Below are 22,086 nucleotides of genomic sequence, written 5' to 3' on the forward strand. Positions count from 1 at the left end.
AGGCAGCTTTGAGGGTCGACTGCCTGTGCTGCCAGGCAGGCAGGTCTGGGGAGGAGGAGGTGGTCCCTGGCAGGTGGGCTGCTGGCAGCAAGAGCTCTGCAGCACGTACGGCTGCAGCTGCAGCCATTTCAGTCCAAAGCAGGGGCTTAGCAATCGCTGAGAGCTGGCTTGGCACACATAAATGCCCCTGCTCTTCCAAGATGCCATTCTGACTGCCCATGTGTCAACCGGGGAATTGCTGGCCTCAGCCAAACCCTGAGTGGAGGGTGTCTGGGTGAGCTGGCAGTCTGGAGGAGGGGCTGGATTCATCACTGATGCCTGGCTTCTGGTCTGCCGCTGGCCCACGTACCTCTGTACCTCCGTGGTGCTCCAGGGCCAAAGCCCTGCTTGCTCTGCCCTGAAGATGGGCAGGGAATCACTTTCCCTGAGGCACTTTTCCTTTGTGGAGGAGTGACAGCGAAACCAAGTAGCTGGTTGCCTTGAAAAAGGGTTATTTGCAAAGTAGAATACCCTTGGGAGAACCAACAAAAGAGAAGTCCTGCCCAAATCAGTTGGGGCAGAGCCAGATGCCTTTCTGAAGGAGGAGAAGTGCAGCCTTTTAGATGCTAACTAGGTATTTGGGGTTTCGATCATTCCCTGTATGGAGGTATGGATGCACCATTGGCTCTAGGAGGGCGTATTGTAATGTATTGTAATTAATGCATCGGCTTTTGCTGGCCTTGAGCCTTAGTGCCTTCTGTAATGGCAGGAAAGGGGTGTGCGACTGTCTTGAGCCCGCAGCTGTCTTGAGCCAATGCCTGCAGGGACAGGTAGAAAATTCAATAGGAGACAGTTGGAATGGAAATTTTAGAGGACTCCACGGTGGGGAGATGTCACTGCTCAGGCCCTCAGTGTCTCACAGTGCTCCTGTAAAGTGGAGTTTTGAAGTTAACATCTCCACTGAAGAGCTTTCCTAAGGGACGACTGATGTTTTCAGGTAGAACAATTTCCTACTTGTTAATGGAACCAGAGGAGCACTTTACGCTTGGACACAATACCTTTCCAGCAATATTGCTGAACTTCCCCATAAGAAATTCTGATGCCATTTTTTGGTCGACTTCATAGCTTGGATTAATCAGCAGAGACACGCCCTCGGGTCCCAGAGTTGGCTTGCTTTCATTAATTTGCTCTCAAGTCTTTGCCGAACAAAGAAGGATTTGTTGAACAAAGCAGGGTCAGTGCTGGGATGAAGAGCCTTGGGCCTCCAGCCTGCTAGTTTGAATTAGGACGGAGCCGTAACTGTAATTTTTACATCCTGTGGTCTGGATTGGTAAAAAGGTCCCGGCCTCAATCCTTGCTCCTGTGCAGCCTGTGACCTCAAGTATCGCTCCGAGGTGGTGGCCTTCAGAGCGGAGAATAACCTCCCCGAGCTCCCTAAATGAGACAGTCAGAAAGCAAAGTAGGGAAGGTTTGAGCAACTGCTGATGTACATAAAAGAGGTGTTCATTTCATACTGTTTGCTTTAAAGGCTAAGTGCAGTCTCTGGGGGGAAAAATAATTTAAAGAATAGTTTCATTAAAGGCAAAACAAGCCTATGAGTAGAGGCTTTTTGCACGGCTGGCTCTTGCGAGAGATCCGTGGACCAGCTGCAGGCTGTGTTTCTCTGGGTGCCCCTGAAACGGCTTTTCTCCTCTCTTTCAGCTCTTTGAGAACTTCTACTTTGGAGAGGTGCAGCTGGACTCGGTGCGTCTTTCCCAGAGGTTCTCCTCAGACGCCTCTGGCTACTATGCGACGTCTGGGCAGCTGACCTTCTCGTGAAGCAGCAACGCAGCCGCCACAGCGGGTCCATTTGTCGGTGAAACGTGTTTTTATAGGACACAAATTTTGACCAGGAACCCGGGAACTCCAGGCAGGGATGCCTCGTGACTCTTCAAAAGCACATTGCAGCTGGGAATCATGGCATTTCCCGCAGGTTTTCCTACACGTATTGCCTGCCCTCCCTTCGGGGGGAACCGGCATCCTGCCACCTCCTTTCCCTACCAGTAACCAAAATGTGCCTGTTTGATGTCTGCCACCTGTTTGTTTTCCAGGAAAACAAGTAGAAAAACTGGTGTAGGTGGCTTTTGGGGAATCAGCGATATTTAAGTGTGGCTTTATTTAGGAAGAAGGAAGTTTGTTCTTAAAAAACAGTATTTTAAATCCAAGAGAGCTCCCCGGAGCATGATTTAGCAATATTGAGGTCAGGTATTGCTTGGGTCTCCAGCAGAGTTCCTGTGACATGTAGATCTCCAAATAAATTAACTCCCTTCAAAAGCAAAGCGTTTATCTCCTGTTGCATTGATAGTTTCTGTAATTAAACTTCCAGCACACAACAATGTTAACAAGAAAACATTTGCGGTAAGAGCTCTTTCCGGTGACCATTTTGGAGCGTGTCAAAAAATAAATGCCTTGTAGGTGATTTCTCCATTAAAAGAAGAGCAAAACTCTTTGATACCATCGCGAATCCTTTAGAGATCTGAAGGCAACTTTTTTCTTGTAAATCTCCCCATTTTGTAGGAATAGCGACACAGGCTTTCAACTCGCCCGAGGACGAACGCTTTGAAAAATGGAAGATGCTGGCGTTTAGTTGTTTTGCAACAAACCGGCGGTGGCAGCAGCTGCTGCTGCCCGTTCCTAGTCGCTGCCATGAATGTGGAGTTGCGCTGCCATTGGGGCAGAGAGCGTGTTTGCTAGGGGCAGGGCTGCTCCCGCAGCACCCACTTGCACTAGTGATCATTTTTAAGAGGTTTTCATCCCATTTCCTCCCTCCCGAAGTGAGCTGGCTGCGTGGCAGTGCTCCTACTGCATGCACAAACAACGGTGGGAGGCGGTCAGGTTTTGGGGTGCCTTTCCTTTTTTCCTCAAATACGTTGCCGGTTGTATTTCCAAGACCAAAGTGCCCATCTCTGCTTGCACACCCTCCTGCCAGGAAATCAAATCATCTGTGGTTTTGCCGGTTGCCCTTTACCCTGGAGTCTGCGCTTGTACCCAATTACAACTCTTGGGCTTTTTGTCTCTGCTTTTCCTTGCAGCTGAACGCCTTTGTGCTCTCCAAGCGGAGGAGGAAGGGCCGCCTTCGAAACCGTTCGCTCGGTGCGCGGAGCACTGGCGCGCTCGCTAGCAGCCCGACACAGGGAGGTGCGGAGAGCACTTAACACCAGTCGCTGTCATCTTTCCGCCAGCCTGGAGAGGTACTTGGCAAATCTCATTAGCCGCCCAAAGAACAGAGCTGGGAGCTGCTGGCACAGCCGCCAGCCATGCTGCCGGCCGCAGGAAGGGGAGGCGCACCTCGGAAAGCTTCTGCCTGCTGGGTTTGTAACAACTCTCAGCAAGAAGCTGAGTGCTACAGGACATGGGGTGCTGTTTGTGTTCTGGTCTTCCTTAATAGGGCGTTGGTGGCCTTTCTGTCACACCTGCTTTCCTCCGTTGTCACCTAATACTGGTGATTCTATTTTCTTCTTCACTGCAGTGGACTTAGAGTCTTCCCACCTCCCTAATGCAGGAGTAGCTTTGACCTTGCAAACGGCATCTCGGTATGGAGGCAAACGCCACTTTTCTACAAAGCGCCCTATCTGAGGATACTCCACCACTTCCTGCTAACGCAGACGTGTTTTAATGACAATTATTCCTGTGACCATTTGGAAGTTGGTTGAATTTTGGCAGTAAGCGGCTTATCCCGCTGCTCTAGCCTGGCACGGCTAAATTCGTTTCACACCTCCGTCCCTGGGCAGACTTAAGGGTTCTGGTCTGTTCCTCTCATCCACCGAGCCGTAGGTTAGGCTGCGATCCAGGAAACCGTTGTGCGTGTACTTATATTTACGCCTTGCTTGATCCCCTTGTATAACGTTAAGCACGCACGTGAGTGTGGTGGAGCGGCAGCTCTGCTTTGCCGGTAGGGCTTTTGAAGCAAAAGTGCTTATTATGCAACCAAGAGGGGCAGAGTTGGGTGTTGTATCCCCTTACCCTTACATAAGGAAGCTAATTGCTTAAACAAAACACACCTACTGCTTTTTTTGGGGGGGGTCAGGGCCAGAATAAAATGCACCAGGATGGATTTACCATGGGTTTTCGCTTTACTGTCATTACTCGTAAGTATACTTAGAACAATTTTATACTAAGCAAAATAAAACTGTGTTTTATGCATGGTCCTGCACTGATGAACTGAAATCCTGTTAAACCAGGCAGCGTTATGGGTTTGCAAGATACAACCTTATACTTTAGAACTTGCCTAAAACTTGTTAGAACTTAAATCTGCGGCTATGCTTCTTTTCCCCGTCTAGGCTGCCTTGGAGGCTGGCCACCCAGCCTGCAGATCCCCCCATCCGTATTATGCAAAGGAAGAAGAAAGTTGTTTTATGCCATCATTTTGCTCGGCAGCAAGCCTCGCTGGAGCCCAAGGTCGGGAGTGCAGCTCATGGTTAACTGTAAATAACACCTTTTTCTTAAACACAGCACCTGGAAGCTGTATCCCAATCGCAGTGGCCTCACTTCGGGTCAGCATTGATGCTTCAGGGATAAGGTGTGCACCTGCTGTGGGTTGTAGCTGCTGCTTTTTCTGTAAGGAAATGCAGCGCTGTGTTTTCTCGCCATCCCAAGCATTCTCGCAGGGAATAAAAGCCGTGTGTGTGCTGGGAGCTCCCCGGCTGCAGCTGCGAAGGAGCAGTGGGGGTGCGGGGCCCCATGCCCCCGCTGCTCCTTCGCAGCTGCAGCCGGAGTGAGTTGCCACTGTCCTTCCTTGCCAAGCCCAAGCGGACGGAGATGTCCCTGCAAGCAGCGCTGTGCCCACCCTGCCTTTCCCCGGCTGAGAGGAGCGGAAAACCCAAAAGCAGTGGTCCGAAAACTGCCTGTCCCGCTCTGCTCCCCAGCTTCCCTTGTTGCAGGGGTGGGCATCCTCCCCAGAGCCCCAAAATGCTGTGCTGGGGTGGCTGAGGGACGGGGACCGCAGGGTGGGCATCGCAGGGACGGGGGTTAGCGGATGGGGGATGCAGGGTGGAGACGTGGCAGGGGCAGAGGATGAAGGATGGAGACGGGGGATAGGGATACAGGCTTGGGATTTGGTGGGAATGGAGGGTGAGGGGGCACGGCAGGGTGAGGGGCTGCAGGATGGGCACACGGCGGGAGTGGTGACACCACAGGGGATTGTAGGATGGAGCACAGCAAAGGCAGGGGACGCAGGATTGGGGGAAGGGGGTGTGGGATGGGGAATGCAGGATGGGGACGGGCCAGGGATGGGGGATGGTGACAAGGCATGGACCGATGATGCAGGGTGGGGACAGGGCAGGGTCAGGGGATGTGGGCTGGCAACAAGGTATGGGCCAGGGATGCGACAAGGTATGGGCCAGGGATGCGGGGTGAGGGATGTGGGATGGTGACAGGGCAGGGACTGGGGATGCAGGGTGGGGACAGGGCAGGGTCAGGGCATGTGGGCTGGCGACAAGGTATGGACCAGGGATGCGGGGTGAGGGATGTGGTATGGGGACAGGGCAGGGACTGGGGATGCAGGGTGGGGACAGGGCAGGGTCAGGGCATGTGGGCTGGCGACAAGGTATGGACCAGGGATGCGGGGTGAGGGATGTGGTATGGGGACAGGGCAGGGACTGGGGATGCAGGGTGGGGACAGGGCAGGGTCAGGGGTGTGGGATGGGGGGATAGTAGGGACTGGGAATGCAGGAGAGGGGAAGCGGGATGGGGATGTGGGATGGGAACATGGTAGAGACCAGGGATGTGGGGTGAGGGGTGCAGGATGGGAGTGTGCCAGGCACAGGGGATGTGAGATGCAGGATGGTGACAGGGCAGGGACAGGGGATGCAGGGTGGGGACAGGGCAGGGTTAGGGGTGTGGGATGGGGGGATAGAAGGGGCTGGGAAAGCAGGAGAGGGGAAGCGGGATGGGGATGTTGGGTGGGGCCATGGTAGAGACCAGGGATATGGGCTGAGGGGTGCAGGACGGGGGATGCGGGATGAGGACAGGACACGGACGGGGGATGCGGGATGGGGATGTGGCAGGGTCAGGGGGTGCGGGATGAGGGATGCAGGATGGTGACAGGACAGGGACAGAGGATGCGGCGTGGCGTCAGGTGTGGAGCAGGGGTACGGGATGGGGACAGGGGCGGGACCGGGGCTGCGGCCGCGCCGTGCCGTGCCGTGCCGGCGGCTCCCCCGCCCCGCTGCCGGCGCGCAGGTGCGGCGGGCGCGGCGGACGCTCCGCCCCGGCCCCTCCCGCCGGTGCCGCCCGGTGCCGCCCCGCGGCCGCCACTCGCCGCCGGCGCCTCCCTGTGCGCAGCGCTCCGCACCGCTCCGCACCGCTCCGCTCCCCTCGGCAGCATGCGGGGCTGCGGCGGGCGCCGCGCTCTGCTCGCCCTGCTCGCCCTGCTCCTGCCCGCCGCCGCCGCCGCCGCCGGTCCCGGCCCCGCCACCGGCCCCGCCACCGGCTCCGGCCCCGTCGCGGCGGGGGAGAGCCCCGGCAATTTCATGGAGGACGAGCAATGGCTCTCCTCCATCTCCCAGTACGGCGGCAGGATCAAGCACTGGAACCGCTTCCGAGACGTGAGTCCGCACCGGTGGTGGGTCGGGGAGGGGGGCTGGGGGGGTGAACTCGGGACGCGCCGCCGGGCACCGGGAGCCCCTTCCCCGCCCCGCCGCTGCGGCTGCCGCAGCACCGCCCGGCCCCGGCCCGCCGGTTCCGTCGCAGGCTGCCGGGGATGCTCGGTGCCACCCGCATCCCTCTGCCACCCGCATCCCGCTGTCACCCGCCGCGGCCGTGGGCGGCTGCCGGCCCCGGTACCCGGGGGATGCTCCCCGCCTTCGGCAGCGCCAAAGCCCCAGGCCACCGTGCCCATCGCCACCACACCCATCACTAAAGCTGGCCGGACTGATGCCAAGGCCACCAGGGCTTGACGCCAAAGCCACCCCCCCGGGACCTAGGGGTGCCGTCCCTGCACCCCCGTGCACCGCGTCAGGGCCCGGGCGGAGGTACCGGCAGGCCCTGCCTGCCTTTCGCGGGCAGCGGGGAGGGCTGTGCCGTGGCCTCAGCCCCCCGGTGACAGCTCAGCACCGGTCGGAGCGCGGGTGTCTTCCCGGACTCCTGCTCCTCTGCAAGGTGCCGCAGCCAGGGCTGGCCCTGGTGCGGCGGGGCGGTGGTCCCTGGGGACGGGGGGGGCACAAGGCGGGGAGGGTGAGGATGCAGAGGCTGCCGGAGCGATGGCAGGTGACCTGGCACTTTCGGCTCAGGGTCCAATAACTGCTTGCTTTTATGCAGCCCTAAATAACGGCCTCAATGGCATTTCGTTCCAACCCTTAATTTTATGGGGCAGTCAGGGATTTTCCTCATTTTAGACCCCTGCCCCTGCGTTACGCCCACCTCCTGTCCTCCAGGACAGGGCCACGGTGCTGCGTCTCCATCTGGGGCTGTCCGGGGGACCCCGCGGCAGCGGGGAGGGGGCCCACGCCGAGCCGCCCCCCACCCCCAAGCCAGCCTCTCCGGTCTTTGTTCAGATGCGCGCTCAGGTTCACCTTGGCAGGAAGGAGGATGTGCCGCCGGGAGACGTGCCACGACGTGGGCAGGGTGGGGGGCACCGCCAACCACCAAATAAACCAGTTAGGGAGACAGAGCGTGGGTGAGGGCGCGAGGGACGGGGTAAACGCCTCCCCAGAGATCCCCCGCCAGCGACTGGGCACTGGGGACCTGTGGATGCTCAAGGGGGAGCACGTGTGGACGTGCCACCGCCACGCTGTCCATCCCCGGAGGGGTTCGGGGCTGAAAGACCCCCACCCCTGGGCGCTAGCAGAACCCCATTAGCAGCACCCCGTTAGCAGCATGCGGGGGGCCCACCCAACTGTGCCACCACCACCAAGGCTGCCAGGCCGGGGCGGGGGGGGGGCTGCGGCCCTGCTTGGTGGTTGGTGCGGATCGATAAGCAAACCCCGTGGATTTCTGGGGGTTTTGGCCCAGCAGTGCCGGCGGGGGGAGCGCGACCCACCGTGCGGCAGGGAGGAGGCCGGCGGCTGTGCCGAAAGCTGCACCGCAGGGAGCTGCCGGGCGCCGCAGTGTTACTAATCACGGCACGGGAACGCAGGCTATCGATTGCGGTGCAAACGCCGCCGCGCCGGAGCAAGAGACGTCCCCTCCAGCGCTGCCTCCCGTGCCTCTGCTTTGAGCTGCCATCCAAAACCCAGCTCGCCCTCCCCAGGGTGGTCACATCCTGCCTTATTGTCACAAAACCCACCCCAGAGCAGCCCACGGGGCGAGCAAGCTGAAAGAGTTTGATTCCCCATCGCTCCCTCCATCCCCAGGATGCTTTTGGGGCCCTGGGGGAGCAGCTCTGCCTCCCCAGGCAGCGACATCCATTTTAGCCTGCTCCCTCCGGGCTCCCTGTTGGAAAAATGTGGCAAGCACGAGGACTGTCACCCCCATGAGGATCCTGGTGGGGCCTCGCTGGGCTCCTGGGGCTTTCCTCACCCCCATCCCTCTTTCCAACCCCTGCATCCCTCCCTGCCCTACCCAGCTGGCCGAGGGGGTGATGGGGAAAGGTTTTATGCTGCATAAAGGCTCTCCAGGATTACGGGTCTAGAGGCAGAGGTGGGGGAGCACCTTGGTGGGGCGCGTGGGTGGCACCCAGGACTGGTGACAGGAGTGGTGGGCGGCTCAGGAAGCTGGAGTGCCCAGCTGGCACAGGGTGCCTGTCACCACAGCTGGGAGTAGGGGGCTTTGGGCCGCCCCGGGGCTGATGGCGGGCGCTCTCGCTCTCTCTTTCTCTCTCCTTTTTGGTGTCGGCCGGGCTGCCTCCCACCGCTGCCATGCTGCCAGGAGGTGGAGGTGAGTGTCAAGGGGCTGCTGGTGCTGCCTTGCCCTGGCAGCAGCCTGCTTTGGGGGGAGGCTGCTTCTCACCCCTGCTTGCTCCCCTTCCAGCGTGGGCGGCCCCGGGGGGTGTGTGTGTCTCTGTGGCTGCACAATGCACGTCTGTGCAGGGGGAGCCTTGCTGGTGGCCCCGAGCGGGATGGTGGCACACCTGGACCAGTGTCACCTCTCCTGCCACCTGCACTCATCCAGGCTCTCCCCTCTTTGCAGGACGACTACATCAAGAGCTGGGAAGACAACCAGCCCGGAGATGAAGGTACCACTGGAACGTAGCCAGGACGGGTTTGGGATGGGGTGCCAGGGGCTCGGTGACAGCTGGCAGGGGGTGGGGGACACTTTCTGCCCACACCCCCTGGGCTTTTCCCTTCCGGCTGCAAGCGGCGGTGGGGCTGGTGCGTGCCGGGAAGTGGCAGCTGGTGCCGAGGCGGCCACCCAGCTGCAGCCTCAATGGCGCTTTGTGCCAGGCCAGCTGGCAGCCAGCGCTCCCCCAGGGGGTCCCTCCTTGCCCCTCTGCCTGCTCCGGCCCCTCTCTGCCCCCTCCAGCCCTGGACACCACCAAGGACCCCTGCCAGAAGGTGAAGTGCAGCCGGCACAAGGTGTGCGTGGCGCAGGGCTACCAGCGCGCCATGTGCATCAGCCGCAAGAAGCTGGAGCACAGGTAGGAGGGTGGCAGGGCGGAGGGGACCAAGCCAGCGGTGGGGCTTTGCTGAGCCGGTGGCTCGGCACCATCCCCTTGCGCCTCTCGCCCCGCGCAGGATCAAGCTGCCGGGCACCAAAGGGCATGGGGGCTGCAAGCCCTGCCATGCCGCCACGCTCGCTGCTGTCTGCGGCTCCGACGGCCACACCTACAGCTCAGCGGTAAGGACGGTGGCACCTTGCCGCGGGGAGGGGGACACCGCGCCGTGTGTCGTCCGTCCCCCCCCCCCCCCCCGACGTCCCGCTGCTGCCCCGCAGTGCAAGCTGGAGCAGCAGGCATGCCTGGCCAGCAAGCAGCTGACGGTGCGGTGCGAGGGACAGTGCCCCTGCCCGACCCCGCATGGCCCCGCTGGCGACGGCAAGCAAGGTGAGTGGGATGGGGGGGCAATGGGGGATGTCCCTGAGCCCTGCCCGGCCTGACGCTGTCCCCCCGCCCCGGCCCTCCCCAGAGCCGTGCACTGGGCAGGACCTGGCCGACCTGGGCGACCGCCTGCGCGACTGGTTCCAGCTCCTGCGGGAGAACGCCAAGCAGAACGGCTCCAGCGGCCTCCCTGCCAGCCCTGCAACCGGTACGTGTCCCCGCTGCGCGGGGAGGGGGCGCAGGGCGATGGCCCCGCTGCGGGGGGGCCGGGCAGCCACGGGCCGCATCCTACCCCGCAGCGCTGGAGAGGAGTGTGGCGGCCAGCTGCAAGGAGGCAGTGGGGTGGATGTTTGCCCGGCTGGACACGAGCGGGGATCTCTTCCTGGAGGCGGCTGAGCTGGCCGCCATCAACCTGGACAAGTACGAAGTGTGCATCCGCGCCTTCTTCAACTCCTGCGACACTTCCAAGGACGGCCGCGTCTCCGCCCCTGAGTGGTGCTTCTGCTTCTGGAGGGAAAGTGCGTCGCGCTGCGCCGGGGGTGGGGTGCATGTTTATGGGGGTGGGGGGGGGTGTGTTGCTGTGGGGTCAGGGGGATGCAAACCGCGGGGGGGGAGGTGGTGGACCGCATGCTGCAGGGGGATGCATGCTGTGGGGGGGAAGCATGCCATGGGGTCACAGGGGGATCCACGCTGTGGGATTGGGGTGGGGGGGAGGGGGAATGCTTGCCCATGGGAGGGACACTATGGGGTTTGGGGGCCGGGATGCAAACCTTGGAGGTGGGGGGGGGGGGATGCATGTTGTGGGGAAGCATGCCGCGGGTTGGGGGATGCACGCCACGCTGGATGCATCCTGCAGGGTCTGGGGGGGATGCACACCATGGGGGACAGCATGCTGCGGCTACCGGGAGGGGTGTGTGCCATGGGGTCAGAGGATGGCCACCATGGGGGGCTGCACACCCACCCTAAGAGTGGTGTGTGGGGGTGCTGCAGAGCCCCCCTGTCTCAGGGAGCTGGAGAAGATTCAGATCCAAGAAGCAGCCAAAAAAAAGCCGGGTGAGTTGGGGGTCCCAGGGCCCCGTCCCCTGCCAGGGCCCCTCACAGATGAGGATGGGGAGCCCCGTGGGGGGGGTGGGGGGGTGGGGAGGCTCTTGCACTGCACGTGTTTGGGGGGGCGGGGTGGGGGGTCATCGCTTCCCTGCAGGCACCTTCATCCCCAGCTGCGACGAGGACGGGTACTACCGGCGGGCGCAGTGTGAGCCGGGCGGTGGGGAGTGCTGGTGCGTGGACCAGCATGGCACTGAGCTGACGGGCACCCGTGGCCGCGGCAGCCCCGACTGCGGTGAGCACCGGCTGGAGCCCCCCGCCCCAGGGAGGGGGCAGCAGCCCCGGGGCCCGGCCCTGAGCCTCTGCCCCTTGCCCCTGCAGAGGAGGCGGCGGGGTTTTCGGGCGACTTCGGGAGCAGCGTGGGCTGGGAGGATGAGGAGGAGAAGGAGCCGGAGGAGGCAGGCGAGGAAGGCGAGGAAGAGGAGGGTGAAGCAGGCGAAGGCGACGATGGTGGCTACATCTGGTAGAGAAGCAGGAGAGCCCAGCGGGTGGCACGGCCGGGCAGCAGCCCCCTGAGCCTGGGGGGTCCCCGTGACCCCCCCCCGCTGCCAGCGTGGCATGGGGGTGGGTGCATATCCCCAGTCCTGCAGGGCCGGGGCGTCGGGGCGCTCGCCTGGGGAGGGGGCGAGCGGGGCGGGGGGGGCCACGCTTGTGCGAATTCGAGCTTTTTTTATTTTCCTTTTTTTTTTTTTCTTTTGGGGGGAAGTGGGTAGCGCCTTGTAGGTGTACTGTGCTGCTGCGTGGTCTTCAACTGGGCAAATGCCGCTAATAAAAGTGGGGGGAGAAAAAAAAAAAACCCAAACCCATAAAAATCCCATAGATAAGCTGCCCCTGCTCCCCGTACCTCCCCCAGCCCCATGCTGTGCTTGCACGGCCCCCCCCGGCGTTGTGTAGCGGCTGTGAAATAAATACCCCGTGCTGTGTCAAACGCTCGCCCGCCCATTGCTGCCCCCCGGCAACCCTCCACGCCCCACCTGCACCCACCAGCCCTGCATGGGGTGCTGGGGGGGGGGCGGGGGCTGTTCCCCCATGGGGGCATTCACTCAGTGGGGGATGGGGGTGCTCGTGGTGCCCTGCTGCTGCCCCCCGGCCCCGGGTAGGGTGGGGGCTGTGGCAGGGATGGGGGGGTGGGGTGCCTCCTGCCAGTGGCCCTGGCTTCGGTCCCTTCCCCACTCAACTGAGGTGGGGGCTGGCACTGACACTCCACCACCTACCCCCCCCCCCCGCCATAGGTCCCAGCTCCATATATGCCCCCCCCCCATATCAGCCCCGACCCCCTCCAGGACCCCAACCCCGAACTCGTCCCCTCCATGCGCCACCCAGGACACTGAGCGTAGCAGGAAGCAGCCCTGGCACCCCACCCACCCACAGGACCCCAACCTTTATTCCCCCCCGCAACCCGGACCCCAACCCTACCCCTGACCCAGTCCATTCCTTACAGGACACGCCACTTCCCCCTCCCCAGCCAGGACTTTATAAGGACTTCCCCCCCGCCCCGCCTGATCCCCCCCAGGACCCTGACCCCAACCCAGACCTCATCTGACCCCCCCACCTGACTGAAGACCCTGCACACACCCCCCACACCCCGACCTTGCCCCAGGCCCGTCCTCCCCCACACCCTTCAACCCCCTACCCCTGCTTGGACACTCCCACCCACCTGTGTACCCCCTGCCCTTCCCAAAGGACCCCTGCCCCATGACCCACCCCAGCCCTTGACAAGGACCCCATCCTCAAACCATCTCTGACCACCCCACCCCCCCCCCCCAACACCCCCCTGCCCCCAAAAACTCAGTGTGCAGGTGCTGCCCATGCGTGGGCCCACGCCCAGAACAGCTTTCAGACACCCCCATACCCTGGGCCGGGGGCGGGGGGTGTCACTGAGCCTCCTGCCCAGGGAGAGGCTGGCACTCACCCCCCCCCATGTCCCATGCCTGCAGGGAAGAGTTGCCCCCCACCCCCCAACTTGCCAGCCCAGCCGCTCGGCACCACGGGACACCATGGCATCAACTCACAGCGTTTAAGGCTCCAGAGAGAACAAAATCAAACAAAACAAGCCGCTGCCCCTGTTTGGGGGTGCCAGCAGCTGGCAAAGGCACCGTGCCACGTTCCACACCCCCCCCCCCAAACAGATAGGACCCCCCACCTTCTGCCAGCCCCACAGGGTCCAGGCGCTCGGCCCTGACCCTGCCGGGGCCAAAGGGGGGGGAATGTGGCAGTGCCACCCCCAGCACAAGCCCCCCCAGGATGGGGGTCAGAGCTTGCTGGGGGGTCCCGGCTGCCGCTGGAGCCGCCATGCCGCCCGCACCCCCTCGCCTGCCCGGTTGAGTGTGGTGAAGGCGCTGGGGTCACCGGTGTGGCGGTAGCGTGCGATGGGGGGCTGCAGGACGGTGATGGGGACACAGAAGTTGAGGTGGGGGTAGGTGGCCCCCACGCCAGTGTCTCGAGTGTTGCTGGCCACGATCCCTGGTGGGGAGATGAGCATCACCCATGTCACCAGGGCTGGTCAGGGGACACCCATGGGACCCCCCTCCCCCCCCCAAAGCTGTGGGGATCCCAAGCTTACCCAGGAGGCGTCCGCTGCGGGAGGAGATGAGGGGGCCACCGCTGGAGCCCCCGTGCACGGCACAGGTGGTCTGCAGCATGACGGGGCGCCCGGCCACCACCACCACAGCCGAAAGGACCCCCGCCGTCACCGAGGGGCCGCACGCCCGCCCCAGTGCCCCGAAGCCCACCACACTCACCTCTTCTCCTAGGGTGAGGAGGCAGGAGGTGGGTGCAAGGGGGTGACATCCCCAGCCCCAGCACCCCATATCTGTGTGTCCCCCCCCTCCGACCGCTTACCCGAGAGGAAGGTGTCCGCCAGGTGCGGAGGGACGAAGCCTGGCACGCTCTCCTCCAGCTCCACCACCGCCACGTCAAAGGGGGACGACTCCTCGGTGGCGAACACCACGCGTCCCCTGAGGATGGTGGCAGCCCTAAGGACGTGGCACATGAGATGTGACAGCTGGGGGGGGTGGGACACGGGGCTGGGGACAAGCTGGGGGACACGCGGCCGCACTCACCGGCCGGGTCCGGGTGCTGGTGTCACGCGGAGCGGGCCGCCCGCCTCCACCACGTGCCGGCAGGTGAGGAGCAGCCGGGGGGCCAGCAGCACCCCGGAGCCCCACGCCGCCCCACACTCCACCAGCGCCGCCCAGGCAAGGGGGTCCTGCCCGACCCCTGCCTGCACCGCAGCCACCCGCCCCAGCGCCGGCGGCACGGCGATCCCGGCTTCGTCCAGGACGCTGGCGCTGCTGTGCAGGATGGCGGCAAGGGAGCAGAGCAGCGTGAGCCCAACCCACTCGGCGCCCTTCCAGCAGAAGGAGGCGGCGATGACGGCCACCAGACGGGACCCGGCAGGCGAGGGCAGGAAGGCGCCGCCGCCCTCGGTGCCGGGCAGGCAGCGCGCGTCGGTCAGGATGAGGGCGTTCTCCTCCCCAGCCAGGTTACTCACCACCCCCCTGCTCAGGGTGTTGAGGAAGAGGTCGGGGCAGAGGGTGCCGAAGGGGGAGCCGCAGGCCAGCAGCCCCTCGCCCTTGCGCAGGCACCCGGCGCCCACCCGGGCCGTCCAGCCGCCCCCGGTGGAGTCGAGGCCGGGCACCCGCAACCAGGCGAACCAGTGCAGTGCCCGCGGGTCGTCCCCCGCCGCCTCGCCGCCGAAGCGCCATTGCTCCGCCGAGCCGAAGGCCTGCCTCAGCGCCTGCCGGAAGGCATCGCAAGGCACCAGGGCCAGGAGCCGGGCCTTGTGCTGCTGCAAGCTGCTGGCCGGGCCACCTGCTAACATCGGGGCGTCGAGGCGGAGGGCTGGGGTGGGGGTCCATGGCGGGGGCTGCAGGACAAGGAGGTGCAGGTGGGGTTGGAGGGCGTCGGGCAGGAGGGCACGGGGTTGCGCCCAGGCGGCGGGGCCGTCCCGCAGGAAAGGGGTGAAGATGGCGCCTTGGCACAGCACCAGCCCGGGGCTGCGGCTCAGCACCACCCCGCTGCAGCTCCAGGGGCCAGCGGCATCGGGAGGGCTGGAGACGCTGACGGCGCAGCAGGCCTGCTCCTCCACCATGGCGGCGGGGCGGGCTGCATGCGGGGCTGGTGCAGAGCAATGCAAAGCAATACAAAGCAACGAAACGCGGTGCAAAACAACGCCAAGCAACGCAACGCGATGCAACCCCACGCAACCCGATGCAACGCGGTGCAGCGCGGCCCCCGCCCCGCGCCGCCGCGCGCCCCTGCCCGGCCGCTGGCCCCGCCTCTCCCCCCCGCCCCTTTCGCCCATTGGCTGCGACGCGGCGCTGCGCCCTCCCTATTGGCTGCGGCGCGGCGCTGCGCCTTCCCCATTGGCGGCGGCGCGGCGTTGCGCCCTCCCCATTGGCGGCGGCGGCGGCGCGGGGCGGGGCCCCGACGTGGCGGTTGCGGGGGCAGCCGGGCACAACATGGCGCCTCGGCCCGGGGGCGGTGCGGGACCCCCCGGGGCGGTGCGGGACCCCCCCCCCTCCCCGCGCAGCCGCAGCGCCCCGGGACCCCGCGGGAGCCCCTTCCCCGCCCTGCGCGGCCGTTACACCGGGGCGAAGCCGCCGCTTGCTCCGGGCTTTGCCCCCGCACCCACCCGCAGGCCCCCCCCATCCCGCCTCAGTTTCCCTCGCCAGCCCACTCCCCCCCTTCAGCCTCCCCCAGGGAAGGCCGGGCGGCCGCACGCTCCCCGCCCCGAATGAGCGCCGGTTTGCCCAAAAACCGCGTCGCCCACCGAAGCGTCGCCGCAAACCGCCGCCGCGGGGAGACGCCCCGCAGCCGGGCCGAGGGCGCAGCGCGACGCCACGCACGCGTCGCTACCGGCGCGGGAGCCGGCTGCCCCAGGGAGGCCACGCGACAACCACCAGCGTCGTCGTCATCGCGTTCTGGGTTTTCCACGCCACGCACCCGCGCCCGGCCGCGGCGCTGGGTTCCACTGAGGATCGCGACCCCTTCGGAGGAGAAAGACACGTCTTTATTTAACTGAAAACGAGTGCTAGACAGCCATGAAACGTCAGACAAAAAAAAAAAAAGATCTGTCGAGTATAAAAGAAACCGGTTTAAGTCTAGGTTAATAACCTCGTGATATGCAAACGTCAAACACTTCCATGCTACAACAACCGAAACAGCTTCGTGGTTCTCACCGCGACGGGATCCGACGTCCTCGACCGAGGGCCGGGTGCGGAGCCCGGCCCGGCTGCGGGCAGCCTGTCCCACCAGGAGCAAGCACCGGTCACCACGTCCAGACACCTCAAACTAGGCGCGCTCGCGGGTGCTCCTCGCCAACTAAAAAAAATATCCCCAGAAACTAAAGCAGCTCGACTGCAGACGTCGGTCCCACCGGCACCCTCTTCGTCGTCCGTCAGCACGACGCAGCACAGCCACCCTACAGCTCAGTTAAGCCCAAATGCTATGTTTATTGAGGACTTGTAATATCTTGATACCTTGGTTCAGTAATTTGTGAAATATCTAAATATCGTTAAATATATTTTTTAAAAAACCCTAACCAGACTCCGGACTAAACAAGATGAACGTTAAACTAAAAAGTTAGAAGGGACGCCGTTTACATTAACGCTTTCTTTAAAAAATATAATCGCTTTTTCTTTTTAAGTCAATTGACCACAGTGGTGAGACGTGCTCTCTTTTTCAGCCGTTACAGTGCAGCGTGCAGAGTTTTTACTCCCCAGATCGCACCAGCCCCGCTGTAACCGAACTGAAAGGGACAACTTGCACCCGCGTGCAGAACGGTGCTGCCTCCCCGTCCTGGGGAAAAGAGTTGTGTCACCACTGTGCGACAGGGCAGCCGAAAACCAGGAGTCTCTTGGTCAATGCCGGTACGCGGTCGGAAAGCCTTCCGCGCTCTAATAGAAAAGTCCATAGGAAGCTGCGAACAGGATCGAGTCCAGAGGAGTAAAACTCTTATGTCCGTCCAAGTTATCAGTCAATGTACTGCGATAGCCAACGGAAGCCTTCGCCATAGCCTTGCCTCTTCAGCACGCTGCACATGAACACCTCCATGGGACGTGCGTTCAGGTCTTTCAGCGGCACATTTCCCTAGGGAAATCCAAAGGGAAGTCAGAACCGCAGCCCTGCCGCCCTCAGCGGGGCGGCGACCAAGCCGCGCCACCATCGCACGAAACCCCTCTTGGCACAGGGAACTTCCCCTTCGCGAGGGGGACCCGCCCGCGGGACCTCGGGAGCCAGCGGCACGGGAGAACAGGCCTCGGAAACACTGAAGGGAGCCATCTGAGGCACAGCCCGATGGGCTGCAACGCTCGGCAGTGCGATACGAGAAGCAACCGCCACCGCGTGGATAACCGAGCGCCAAGAGTCGTCCTGCGGTGTTTTACTACTGTCACCCAGCATTTCTGGTCAATCCTCCCTAATGGTACTGTTTTTAAACGCTGAAGAAAGGATTAGATGGGTAACTGGACGGAAATGCAGAGTAACAAAACCAGAAGAGCCAGACGACGTGTTAAGAATAGCAGCTCGACACCTCATTCCCTCATCATTGCAGAGGTAGCGTGTTTTGCACAGTTCCAGCAGTTTCAAAACCTGCCCAAGGGCGTCATCGTTACTATTATTATTATTATTATTAAAGATTCATCTTGGTCAATATTGTGGTCAGATTCCCAGTGGCACCTCAGTGAGTTTCTGGACAGAGCCCCATTCTGCAATGGGGCAGGCAAGCCCTCCCTCGGGTGCGGGCGATCCCGGATTCGGGTGCCTCCCTACCTTTCCCGTGGTCTGTCCGTAGAGCCCAAAGATCTCCCGCAGTTTCTCCTCACTGATGGCCTCCGGTCTGTCGATTTTGTTACCCAAGATAAGGACTGGCACGTTGGATATTGTTTCATCTGTCATTAGCGCCTGGGCGCAAGATGGAAAAAGAGTTAAGCGGAGGCAGAAAAAACATTAACTGTTGGAAGAAAATTATTCTTGTTTAAGCCCTGGGAGCAACAAGGGTCATTTTTTGGTGCTGCGGTGCTCCTGTGCAAGAGGAGTCTCTCAGAAGCAGCTCCCGTCTAAACCCGCGGGCCGTTTCAAAGCTTCTTCAATGGCTGCTCAAGAGCCTGCAGTCAACCCACAGAATGGGCACCCAGGCCTCTCCAGCTCTGGGAGAGTACGCTTATAAATCCACACTGATCCCGTCCCTGCGAAAAGTGATGTGCAAATTCCTGTGAGCGCACGCTTTGGACGCCGCACCGCTGGCGTGAACGGTGCGCTGGAAACGCAAACGCAAAGCCCGAGGCTCTCAAAAGGCGCCGCGCACACGTTCCAGCCCAAAAAAGAATATTATTTACAGTTTAGCTATTCAGAGGCCTTGGGGAGGAAAAAATAAAAGAAGATTATTTACATTAAGCTCAACTTTGGATTCCATAAGACGCGAGTGATCTGCGCAGTCCACCAGGAAGACGATCCCATTGATGGCCGGCAGGTAGTTCTTCCAGACCCGGCGAGCTGGAACACAGAAGCGACAAACAGCGCCCTGTGAAAACACTACCTGAAGCGATGGGAAAACTACACCCAAAAGCAGGAGCCGCCCTCTTCCTTAGAACTTCTAGAAAGAAATACTTAGTTTCAAAATAAAAATTCTGCCATTATTCGAAAGAATAAGCCTATGACACTCAAGTCTTCCACAGCTAAAAATACTTCAGGCAGCAGAGCGTGAACTGGCAGCGGTTTTTTTCCAGTCTGCCAGAATTAAGCCCAAGCGTTGAACTCCCAGAGCCAGGAGGCTTCTTCCACATATTGCTCCATATGCAATTTCAGGCAACAAATAATCAGCTATTCCTAATCGCTGTCACTTTCCAGTATGATTTTTCTTAAGGTGGCTGGAGAACACCCCAGGAATCAGAAAATTAACCTCATTTGATGTCTCCCACTCAGCAACTTCACTTGTACCTTGTTCATGTCCACCCAGGTCAAAAGTCGTAAAGGTCATTCCAGCAATCGTCAGCTCCTCTGATGCTGAAAAGTGAAAATACTCCACTGAAATGGATTCGTTCCACAAAACCACGCGCGGGACAAAATAATTTCTCCCACCTCCCCACTTAAGCACAAGCTTATTAACCTACACTATTACTTCACTGCATGTTTTGTTAGAAACCCACTCCCTCCCCCAGACAGGGACGTCATATTAAGTGAACGACGCCAGTTCACGGCCTCTCCATTTCCTATTTGAGAGGAAAATGCAAATCCACTTCAGCTCGGGTGACCTCAGATGCGATTTTAAGACTCGTAAAGTCTGTCACCCCAATGCAGAGGTATTTTTGAGGCACCTTTCAAGACCATGTCCCCAAAATTAAGGGGGGAAAAAAAACACACCGGGGGCAGGCGGGGCTCAGTCACTGGCAGACTTACTGGGATGTAGTGTCGGGACGTGCTGACCCAGCCTGTCATCCTTGAGCATGTGCAGCAGAGTGGTTTTGCCTGCGTTATCCAAACCCAGGAACACAAGTTTTCCAGACTTCTTGTACAAACCTGGCAGGAAAACAAACAAGCATAAAAAAAACCCCACCTCCATCAGGCTCACCTCGGCACGCTCACCGCTGTTTATATAGGAACCCCTCTCCCAGAGCTATACTGCCACCTGGGCACGTACGGGACTTCAGCACGCGCACACAACAGCGGGGGGAAAACCGGTACAGCTTGAACTGGCTTTTACCAAGGCAACGCAAGGTGAGGTCCACAACAACGGACGCTTTCTAAGCTCGTATTTCTAAGAGTAACGTATTCTGTTCTCAGATACGTCCTGGCGGAAGAGTGGGCAGCAAAGCATTACTTATGTGCGGTAGGTTATGGATCAGTATGTTGCCCCAAAGGGGTATTTAAACGTGAAAATTGAATAAACTCATCAAAGACAGCAGGAAGTCGTAGAAAGAAAAGCACTAAGCATGAAACAACACATCATTTTCTTTAGATAAACTGATTTTTTTTCTCCCCAATTCCAGGTAATCATCTGCCGCAGGAAAGTTCCCTTCGGTTTCCAACAGGATTTTCTCTTACCCCTCCGAACCCGTCGCGAGGCGCCTTGGACGGAGAGCGCCCTGTCCCTCCACCGAGGGCCTCGGCTGGAACTCACGGCTCTGGCAGGAGGAGCTTCCCCGTCGCCCGCGCCTCAGGAAAGGGCAGCGAAGCCGCCAGCCCAGCTGCGCGGGTCACCCTAGGTTGGGCAACCTTTTGGCCAGCGCCTCCCTTTCCAACCCAGACGGCGCTGGGGGCGTTAGTCAGCGGCCGGCAGCTTGCCACGGTGGGTCACGGGAAGCGCGCGAGCGAGCGAGGAGAAGCCAGCCAGCTGCAGCGGCGAGAAATAAGGGCGAGCTCTGGCAGAGCTGGTGAGCTCGGAAACTGGGGAGGAGGAGGAGGAGGAGGAGGAGGAGGAGGATGAGGATGAGGTTCCCTCCCTGGCAAGGCAGTGCATCTGCCCAGGGCAGGGCGCTGGGCTAAGCAGGCCCTTGGCGTCAGCCCGGCTACTCCTGTGCTTCTAAGTGGGGAGAGGAAGATCGAGCGGAAGCCAAATGCCTCCAAATTATTCTCAAAGTTCCTCCTCCTCAAGTGAAAAACACCTGTGCTGATTTGCCGCCTTCCCGCCAGGCGTTACGCCGGCCAGAGCTGCCGCCCGCGCGGAAAGAGGCGCGATTGCGTCGCCAGCTTTTGGGTGATGTCAGCAAGAGGCAAAGGGAGCGGAGGGTTTGCGCGAGAGCGAGCGTGACGCCGCGCTACCTAGGAACTGCAGCACGCTGCTGAAGCCGTTGTAGATCCATTCGAAGATGAACGACATCGCTAAAGACGAGTCACCTGGAGGGGGATGACGTAAAACCAGAATCACAAGCGTCAATACGTGACGGAAGCGTGCCCCCCCCCCCCCCCCGCCGCCCTCCGCGGGATGTGACACCCCGCAGCGGGCAGGCAGGAGCGGGGGGATTGGGGGCGTGCTCCCCACCCTGCCCGCGTGTCACCCACCGCCCGGCCCCCCCTCCCCCGCCGCTCACCCCCGGCTGCCGCCGCGCCACCGATTCCCCTCCTCGGCAGCCGCCAGCTCCCCGCCGGAAATACGTCCCCTCGCCCGTCCCGCCTACTTCCGACCCGGCGGCTTTCGCCGCGCTGGCTTCTTTACGTCAGCCGTGCGTCTGACGCCACGCCGGCGCGCGGCCCCACCCAGCTTCCGGGCCGCCTCCGACGGATCTGGGTTCGAGACCCGTCCCCCCCCGGCGGGCCGCCACCCCGCGTCCATGGAGTCACGGAGTCATTAAGGTTGGAAAAGACCCCTGGGATCAACCGCCAGCCCAACACCCCCCGGCCTCCTAATCCATGTCCTCAAGTGCCACGTCTGCACGTCCTTTGAACCCCCCCAGGGCTGGTGACTCCCCCACCTCTCTGGGCAGCCTGTGCCAGGGCCCGACCCCTCCTTCAGTAAAGACATTGTTCCTAATATCCAACCTAAACCTCCCCTGACGCAGCCTGAGGCCGTCTCATCTCGTCCTGTCACTGGTGACTTGGGAGCAGAGACCAGCCCCCCCCTCACTCCAGCCCCTCTCAGGCAGCTGCAGAGAGCGAGAAGGGCTCCCCTCAGCCTCCCCTTCTCCAGGCTAAACCCCCCCAGCCGCCCCCCAGCACACTTGTGCTCCAGACCCTGCCCCAGCCCCGCTGCCCTTCTCTGGACACGCTCCAGCCCCTCAAGGCCCTTCCTGTCCCGAGGGGCCCAAACCTGAGCCCAGCATTCGAGGTGGGGCCTCCCCAGGGCCGAGCACAGGGGCCCCATCCCTGCCCAGCTCCTGCTGGCCACACCAGGGCTGACACAAGCCCGGGGGCTGGTGGCCTCCTTGGCCACCTGGGCACTGCTGGCTCATGCCCAGCCGGCTGTCAGCCAGCACCCCCAGGGCCTTCTCCGCCGGGCAGCTCTCCAGCCACTTTTCCCCAAGCCTGGAGCATTGCATGGGGTTACTCCTCTCCAAATCCCCTCCAGCCCAGCACAGCCCCCCCGAGCTGCCCTTTGCCCCTCAGCTCCAGGG

The 22,086-nt window shown here is 61.6% G+C and overlaps 4 protein-coding genes across 6 annotated transcripts in view; 2 read left to right on the top strand and 2 right to left on the bottom strand.

Moving 5' to 3' along the window:
* ASCC1 (activating signal cointegrator 1 complex subunit 1) overlaps window positions 1-2,472 on the top strand; it is a 38,526-nt gene extending 36,054 nt beyond the window's left edge. For both annotated transcript variants that reach the window (XM_064464610.1, XM_064464609.1), the window contains exon 10: window positions 1,681-2,472. In XM_064464610.1, the coding sequence (XP_064320680.1) occupies window positions 1,681-1,797 (117 nt within the window). In that variant the 3' untranslated portion in view covers window positions 1,798-2,472. The remainder of the gene's footprint in view (window positions 1-1,680) is intronic.
* Window positions 2,473-6,241: 3,769 nt separating this feature from the next.
* SPOCK2 (SPARC (osteonectin), cwcv and kazal like domains proteoglycan 2) lies at window positions 6,242-11,963 on the top strand. Its single transcript, XM_064464615.1, has 11 exons — window positions 6,242-6,563; window positions 8,824-8,832; window positions 9,085-9,130; window positions 9,418-9,532; window positions 9,630-9,732; window positions 9,829-9,937; window positions 10,020-10,139; window positions 10,231-10,449; window positions 10,922-10,984; window positions 11,133-11,270; window positions 11,357-11,963. Exons 1-11 carry the CDS (start codon window positions 6,342-6,344, stop codon window positions 11,500-11,502), a joined length of 1,290 nt encoding a protein of 429 aa, XP_064320685.1. The 5' UTR covers window positions 6,242-6,341; the 3' UTR covers window positions 11,503-11,963.
* A 1,075-nt stretch (window positions 11,964-13,038) lies between these two features.
* Window positions 13,039-15,314, bottom strand: TYSND1 (trypsin like peroxisomal matrix peptidase 1). Of its 2 annotated transcripts, none has more exons than XM_064464617.1 (4): window positions 14,098-15,314; window positions 13,877-13,992; window positions 13,599-13,784; window positions 13,039-13,498 (listed from the first exon to the last, which is right to left on the bottom strand). In XM_064464617.1, exons 1-4 carry the CDS (start codon window positions 15,126-15,128, stop codon window positions 13,287-13,289), a joined length of 1,545 nt encoding a protein of 514 aa, XP_064320687.1. In that variant the 5' UTR covers window positions 15,129-15,314; the 3' UTR covers window positions 13,039-13,286. The 2 variants fall into 2 exon arrangements, with proteins under 2 accessions (XP_064320687.1, XP_064320686.1); XM_064464616.1 differs by having other exon boundaries at window positions 13,877-14,010; window positions 14,098-15,313.
* A 713-nt stretch (window positions 15,315-16,027) lies between these two features.
* Window positions 16,028-21,186, bottom strand: SAR1A (secretion associated Ras related GTPase 1A). The gene is made up of 7 exons (XM_064464619.1): window positions 21,067-21,186; window positions 20,798-20,872; window positions 19,436-19,555; window positions 18,977-19,042; window positions 18,429-18,532; window positions 17,810-17,941; window positions 16,028-17,128 (listed from the first exon to the last, which is right to left on the bottom strand). The coding sequence occupies exons 2-7, from the start codon at window positions 20,853-20,855 to the stop codon at window positions 17,012-17,014; spliced, it is 597 nt and encodes a 198-aa protein (XP_064320689.1). The 5' UTR covers window positions 20,856-20,872; window positions 21,067-21,186; the 3' UTR covers window positions 16,028-17,011.
* Between the last annotated feature and the right edge of the window lie 900 nt (window positions 21,187-22,086).

The sequence above is a fragment of the Phalacrocorax carbo genome, chromosome 13 (genome assembly GCF_963921805.1).
Source record: "Phalacrocorax carbo chromosome 13, bPhaCar2.1, whole genome shotgun sequence".
NCBI lineage: Eukaryota > Metazoa > Chordata > Aves > Suliformes > Phalacrocoracidae > Phalacrocorax > Phalacrocorax carbo.

Excerpts from the sequence above, each read along its gene's own strand:
- TYSND1 (XM_064464616.1), bottom strand. The coding sequence starts at position 15,128 with ATGGTGGAGGAGCAGGCCTGCTGCGCCGTCAGCGTCTCCAGCCCTCCC. Across the intron at positions 13,785-13,876 it reads GGCGGACACCTTCCTCTCGG|GAGAAGAGGTGAGTGTGGTG; the intron begins GTAAGCGGTCGG and ends TCCTCACCCTAG. Across the intron at positions 13,499-13,598 it reads CCGCAGCGGACGCCTCCTGG|GGATCGTGGCCAGCAACACT; the intron begins GTAAGCTTGGGA and ends TCTCCCCACCAG.
- SPOCK2 (XM_064464615.1), top strand. The coding sequence starts at position 6,342 with ATGCGGGGCTGCGGCGGGCGCCGCGCTCTGCTCGCCCTGCTCGCCCTG. Across the intron at positions 9,131-9,417 it reads CAACCAGCCCGGAGATGAAG|CCCTGGACACCACCAAGGAC; the intron begins GTACCACTGGAA and ends TGCCCCCTCCAG. Across the intron at positions 10,140-10,230 it reads CCCTGCCAGCCCTGCAACCG|CGCTGGAGAGGAGTGTGGCG; the intron begins GTACGTGTCCCC and ends CCTACCCCGCAG.
- SAR1A (XM_064464619.1), bottom strand. The coding sequence starts at position 20,855 with ATGTCGTTCATCTTCGAATGGATCTACAACGGCTTCAGCAGCGTGCTG. Across the intron at positions 19,556-20,797 it reads CAGCGTGCTGCAGTTCCTAG|GTTTGTACAAGAAGTCTGGA; the intron begins GTAGCGCGGCGT and ends TTTTCCTGCCAG. Across the intron at positions 17,129-17,809 it reads ACGGACAGACCACGGGAAAG|GGAAATGTGCCGCTGAAAGA; the intron begins GTAGGGAGGCAC and ends GGATTTCCCTAG.